Consider the following 7,115-nt stretch of genomic DNA (forward strand, 5'->3'; position numbering starts at 1 on the left):
AAAGAACATATCATTGGAAGAAAACATGTTTCCATGAAAAAACACATGCAGATTTGCAAAATGCTGTTTCCAGTTCCTATATATTTTAACCTTCGTTAGTATGTCTGAATAATGGACATAAACAAATACATTTACATAAGACATGCTAATGTTTATTATGCAAAAATCAGTGATTTTCAGGGAACAAATTAATTAGATCAGATGCTCCATCACATATCCTGAATTTTAATATTTCTTTCACTGACTTTTGAAACCACGGATAAAACAAAGCATAAATAATAGGGTTAATTGCAGAGCTTACATTGATAACAAATATTAATGAATTAGTAACTGAAGAAGAGTAACTAAAATCTCCTTGAACTAGACTGCCAATGTAATATGGCAAGTAACATGTGAGGAATATAGCCATTACGATTCCTAATGTTCTGGCTGCTTTAATTTCAGATCTTCTGGAAACTTTACCATTGCTTCCATTTTGATAGGTCAGTTGCTCAGTTATCATTTTGATCAATTGTGCGTGCCTTTTGGCAACAATAAATATTTTCAAATAGAGAGCTATCATAACAGAGCAAGGCAAAATAAAAGTAGCTATCATGTCAACTATCACCCAGGGTGCACTGATTTCAAGAACACATTCCCCTAGACAGACATTTTCACCTACAGAGTTTACAAAATTAATATTACCAATAATAATCATCAACATGTAAAGTACAGAGAATGACCATATAAATATTATACATTGGCACATGACATTAACTGTTATTTTGTTAGAATATCTCAGTGGGTCACACACAGCAACATACCGATCAATACTTATGAAAACAACATTAATAAGAGAAACAAATGTAAGAATTAAGAGAACTGAGCAGAAAATCATACAAAATATCCTCCCAAAATACCAGCAGGTTTCTATATATCTGATCATTGCCAAAGGCATCACAATCAGCCCAATTAGAAAGTCTGCCACAGCCAGAGAGAGCAGGAGGAGGTTAGTTGGTGTGTGGAGCTGCTTGAAGTGAGAGATAGAGATGATCACCATCAGGTTTCCACACACTGTCAGCATCACCTCTGATATAAAGAAAACATATAAAATTACATAAACAGCTGTGGATCGAGTTTCTTTTGTGCAAGATGTATTGTCGGAAGCAAAGCAGTACTGCACTATTTGATATCCACCTACTTCATCTAAATCCATTATATGAGAAAAAAGAAAATCTTAAATAAAAAAAAAATCTTGGAAAGATCTTGCTGAAAGGATATCAGAATTCCACTTCCTCTTCCTTAAAAATGCTACTTTTTTAGTTTTATCTTTCAAGTTTTGCTAGTATCTTCTTTGCTTCTCAATTTATAAAGTATTTCTAGTAGCCCCTCCTGCTGTTACTGAGCTTGCCTGTGGGAACCAGTGTATTTCTTTTGGTTAATTAAGATGCGGTGAAGAGCCAAGAGATTTCATTAGCGATCTAATCTGCTGTTCGTCTTTATTTGAATATTATCCTGAGAAGTAGCTACCGTTGTGATATGTTTAGAAAAAAAAAGACAATCCAAATACCTTTACTTTAAAAGTTTTACTTTTTCAATAGAATTTGTCACAGATAGGTGAACTCTGCAGTATATGCAGGAACTACTTTTGTTTTTTTACACCACCTAGCAATTATAAAAAAGTGGTAGGACCATTTTTCTTTTGACACAGGCTGTTTTTATCTCTTAAAACCACCAGTGCACCCACAGACCAGGCAAGGCACTTCTCTTCTTCTACATACAGATGGAGCCATTCAGAATGTGCATTAAAACTCATTAATGTGTTACAGGGGCTGAGCTTTGCTTCACCATACCACAGCGAACATCGTGATTCACTGACCAAAGACGATCAATAGGTAGCCCTTCTTGTGGATTAAATGTTAGTGTAAACTTTAGCTTCCTACAACAAAACTGTAAAATTTATTTTGAAAATAGCTGAAAACAAAAATGAATTTCTGAATGTCATGAACAATTTCAATTTATTAATATGGAAGGGTATTCCACTTTCTTCATAAACATAACTCGGTCACTTGTGATTATATTGGAAACATTTTGACGTGCTTATTTTAACTACTTTTTCTGTCATGATTGTTTCATTGGAAAATTGAAAATCTTGCCCAAACAAGTCATTCAAACTGAGTGATAATTTGGTTCAGTGTTAGCATTGTTCTCGTTGCGTAGACTGCAAAGGAAAAGGGAAAAGGTTTATTCCCTGCTGAATGGAAAACAGGCTGTGACTGAGCAAATGGGTGAATACTAAAGATGGAGAGAGTAAAACAGTAAGTAAAACTTACTTAAGTAAAACTTCTATAATAATTTATCTATAATACCTGTACCCGTACCTTAAAACATTATAGCTTTTTATAAAGCATAGAAACTTAATATAGTCTGAATGAGCATGTCAAAACTTTTCCAAAATAACCACAGTAAGTGACAGAGTGAAAAGCATTGATGCATAAAATGAAGTCAGTGGGATACTGTTGTATATTTTTATTTAAACTACCACTACCAACCATAGACAGTTTATATAATATATTTATATTCCTAAATCAATACTGTTTATGACGTTCAGAGACTTTATGCTTTATGCTCCTGTTATTTTTATGCTTAGCACTAACTGAGCACTAACTAACTAAAACTTCCCTTTAGTGGTAAAACTCCATATTAAGTGGATTTAAAGTGAATGAATTAAAGAAATTGATGCAGATGTTTACAAAGAAAGTGGAATATGGTAATACAAACATCTCTATATTATATATATGTTATAATATATTATATGAGATCCTTAAATTAATTTTGTTGTTAATGTCTTTGTTTTGTTTCTGTCTCTCAACAAAGACAGAAATCAGGGTCATTCAGCCTGTCCAGACAAGGACTGCCAGGTAATGGAAAGAGCCAGGACTTCATCCACAAACCACCCCCCTCACAGCAGCAGGAGCAGCGCTATTCTGAACTCATCTGTATGTTCACACTGCAGTGTCAACAGGAGATGGCAGGTACTGATGTGGGGTACATCACTCCTGTTGTATCCCAATGTTGATAAAGAAGACCAGGCCTGCTCTTGTGCTGGGATGAACTAGACTGAAAACGACTTTGTTTTATGCAATGGTGGTTACAGTTCATCATCGCTTTCGGTTTGTTTGTGTTTCACCAGTTATCTTATTATGCTATTTGACTATTTGTTTGTATTGTGATGGACAAAACAAAATTATTATTTTTCTTATTATTTTCAATGCCCTTCCTGCCCGTCAGCAAAACAGTACATCACATGTCCGACGGGCTCAACATGTGTCCTCGATAAGTGCTTTGGAAACATTACTGACGCTTATAAAGCAGTGTGCAGGCCCCCTCTCAGTAAATCTGACCACAATATTAATTATCTTCTGCTGCAATACCAACAGAAGATTAATCATGAAAAACTGTACAAAATCTGTATACAGATGCAGCCATTCAAAGTGTGCGGCACAGACATGTACCGGAGGTAATTGGCTATGGCCTCGCGCGCCACGATGCAAAATACCGCAGTACGTGATTGGTTGACTGACAGGGGCACTCGTGGTGTGTTGGTCGGTCGTAGAAAGATTAAAATATCTTTACTGTGCCCGTTTTAGTTTTGAATATTTATGTGGAATTTTACCAATGAAAGGAAATCTTAGTAGCTGAGCATAAAAAGAATAGGAGCATACTGTAACGCGTGTGAAGGCCATAAACGATATTAATTTTGGAACATAAACATACAGTATATGGCTGGTCTTGGTACTTTAAAGAAAAAATACAGTACACAGCAGTATTCCATTTCTCCCTAAACATTTTAAGCATCGAAGTCTTTAACTAACGAGATACCCGAGTCAACAAGCATACTTTTAGAATTTGATTGAAAGGGAATATAATATGGAATCGCGTATCTAAAGAAATTAATAACGATATAATTATATTCATGTACCTCAACACAAGAATAGTACACGCTGTACATTGTCTGTTGATAATGTTTCTGTAGTGCTTTTTCAGCACTCTGCATGTGACCTGGTGCTGTGGGTTAGGTTCCTGACTCCTGTATCACATGGTCTGTGATCGATCCCGCTGGAGCCATGACTTCTTTTTTTAACAAACATTTCTTTGAAAAAATGAAACGTTTCCCTTGGTCAGAGATGAAATAAAACCTCACTCGCACCAAACAAATTTATATTTCTAAATATCACAACATGATCGAATTTAAGTCATTTTAATAACAATGAATAGTCACCTATAACATTTATATTGATTTAAATCGCGTTTTGATTTAAATCGTAAACGCGTGTTTAAATATATGTGTTTTTTGATTCACAATCAGACAAATGCAACATAAATTGTTATCTTTGTCCTCTAAGTATCTTAATAAACTTTCAGCATAACTTTCTCCCCATTTAGATTTATTTTTCTTGGGATCTTGGGATCAAACGTGGAAAGATTAGATTGTAATCCTTTTTATTTTTTAAATGCATTTTATAAAAGTGTAATCTATGCTAAAAAGTTGTACACCACCTGCTATAAAGATACATATTGTAATATTTTCGGGTTTGGATAGGACAGACACGAGAACTCAGACTTACGGAGTTAAAGCAAGTTAAAGCCTTGATTTTATATATCATCTTTAAAAGTGGCATCTCATAGCAAAGTAAATACCCAACACTGATTGTACCCATCTGTCATGCTAATAAAGCACCTTGAATTGAATTGAATTGAATTGAGGGAGAGAGGGGGGGTGGGCGAGCGGGAGAGCACAGCCAGGTCAGACAGGCTGATAAGATACACTCCACAGACATTCACAACAGAGACATATCATAAAACGTTTGCACATGTAGTTAAGTTATTACTTGGTTTTCAAAGTGCAATGAAATACAATATTGTTGTTGTTGCTGTTATTGTTGTTTTTATCCTGTAAAGCGTTTTGAGAAGCCACCTTTAAAGGCGATATATAAAAGCGCTGATTCTTATGGAATGTGTTCCGCCAGGGATTCACATTTTTTTTTAATCGCGTATCTAAGGAAATAGCAGTATAACTTTGTTCATGCACAAACAGTGGCATGTTACATTATTAATTTGGGTGTCTCCTTTTGCCAGAAAGCTCTAAATTGCATTTTGAGTGCGGTTTTTGACTTCTTCTAAAATGCAACCCATAAATAAAGCTGATACAGTTTAGACTTTGAATTATTTTAAACTGTATTACAGCAGCACAATGGACAATGCAACGTAAATTGCAAAAATGCACTTGGAATATGTCCAAGCCCTACTTTGTCAGGCATTTTCTTTTACTGCAACGGACAAAAAAACTCCCTTGCTTTTAACAGAGCGTTTCATAATTTCTAACTACGAAAATTATTTAAACTGAGACACTTATCATTCATTCCATTCCATTATCAGTCTTCCATTTCTCCCTAAACATTTTAAGCATGAAAGGTTTATGAAACGGTATCCAAATATGCGATTGCTGTATAGAATGAATTTTAATTTTAAAAAATTATTTAACAAGAAAATTAAGCTGTTTGCATCTTCCGCCTGAGAACAGTCACCCGTTGCTACCCAACGCAGAAACACAGCCACTAACTAGCAAAGAGAGGACATTAGCTAGCCAATATGATAAAGAAATAAATTATTATTTTGTTCATTTCTTTTGCACATATATTTGAACATTTCCATCGATTGTACAAGCACTTGGAAACTGTCCAATCCCTAGTTCATCAGGCATTTTCGCGCGGGCATTCTCCCGGGCTGTGTCTTCTAGGATATAATGCCAGCGAACTCTTGTTTTTATGTCCACTATAACAGACAATCTCCTTGCTTTTAACCGAGCGTCTAACCCCTCTGATTGGAGAAAAAAGACGTGCTGGTTTGCTATACATACTGTACCAGGAAGATAATTTCTTTCTATTCGAAACAATTTCCTTTGCTTTTAACCGAGCGTCTAACCCCTCTGATTGGAGAAAAAAGACGTGCTGGTTTGCTATACATACTGTACCAGGAAGATGATTTCTTTCTATTCGAAACGTGTATTTTAAAAGTTTAAGAAGTAAAAACCTTACAGTGTACACAGATTTCTAAACTGATCAAGATCGTTATCTTTGTCTTATCCATAATAACGTTCACCGCTCTGTCCAGCAAATTAATCATAAACTTTATTTTATATAGCGTTTTAAATGAATAAGTAATTAGATTGCTCATAAACCTAATCACTTTTTCTACATAAACAGAGCGTGATTGCTCTCTGAAAATGCTTTTTCGTTTTATTTAGGCTCAGATTTCAACTATAGATCGTATTATTATAAACTTTCTTGGAAAAATGTCTTTTATGTAAACCATGTTTGCTATTAATTCATTTAGGGCTAGAATATGTTCATTGTCTTCCAATCGAGTCGAGTTGACATTAGAAGCTTGCCATGCCCGGACTGTTACACCAACGCATTAGCATATTAAAACGATTTCATTGAGGAACCTAGCTTTCTTAACTAGTAAGTACTGTACTTCCTTGGCTTTGGAGGGGGGAGGTGGCTTTCGCTGGAAATCTCGCCCCCTTCTACTTTGAAAATACCTGTGAAACCGATTTAATTCGTCACAGCCAGCACTCCCGCAGAGAGGGGTTTGTACTCGTTAATGTCTTAGCTGGAACACATCATTATATCTCATTTTGTATTTCTATAAAAAAATCGTTTGCCCAGCTTAACACTATTGCTGTTATTGTTTTTATCCTGTAAAGCGCTTTGAGGAGCACAGCTTTCTCACCACTTAGATTACTTTTTGATACCATCCTTACACAAAGCAGAAACTTCTTTATTTTCCGATGACATACAAGTGGAAAGATTACAGATTTTAATCGTCTTTTTTCTGAACCAGGAAAAATCTAATCATGTTTCTCTATAACAATAATAAAAAACTTTATTTTACATATCACCTTTAAAAGTGGCATCTCAAAGCAATACAGTAGATGTAAACCACAGATTACAAAGTAAATACCCAGACAAACGCAAACGCATTTTTAATAAGATGCTTTTATTCATTCAGCAGAGAGAGAGAGCGTAAAACCTGGGCGTAACAGCTGTTCCTTTTTCTGATCACTCGCTCTC

At 35.2% G+C, this 7,115-nt stretch overlaps 1 protein-coding gene across 1 annotated transcript; it reads right to left on the bottom strand.

The window, feature by feature from the left end:
* Positions 1-166: 166 nt before the first annotated feature.
* On the bottom strand, positions 167-1,265 carry LOC148675496 (trace amine-associated receptor 13c-like). Its single transcript, XM_088627160.1, has one exon. It carries the CDS (start codon positions 1,193-1,195, stop codon positions 167-169), a length of 1,029 nt encoding a protein of 342 aa, XP_088483286.1. The 5' UTR covers positions 1,196-1,265.
* Positions 1,266-7,115: the final 5,850 nt, after the last annotated feature.

The sequence above is a fragment of the Lepisosteus platostomus genome, chromosome 3 (assembly GCF_059453375.1).
Source record: "Lepisosteus platostomus isolate fLepPlt1 chromosome 3, fLepPlt1.hap1, whole genome shotgun sequence".
NCBI lineage: Eukaryota > Metazoa > Chordata > Actinopteri > Semionotiformes > Lepisosteidae > Lepisosteus > Lepisosteus platostomus.

Bases quoted from the DNA above. Each gene is read 5' to 3' on its own strand.
- LOC148675496 (XM_088627160.1), bottom strand. From the start codon at position 1,195: ATGGATTTAGATGAAGTAGGTGGATATCAAATAGTGCAGTACTGCTTT.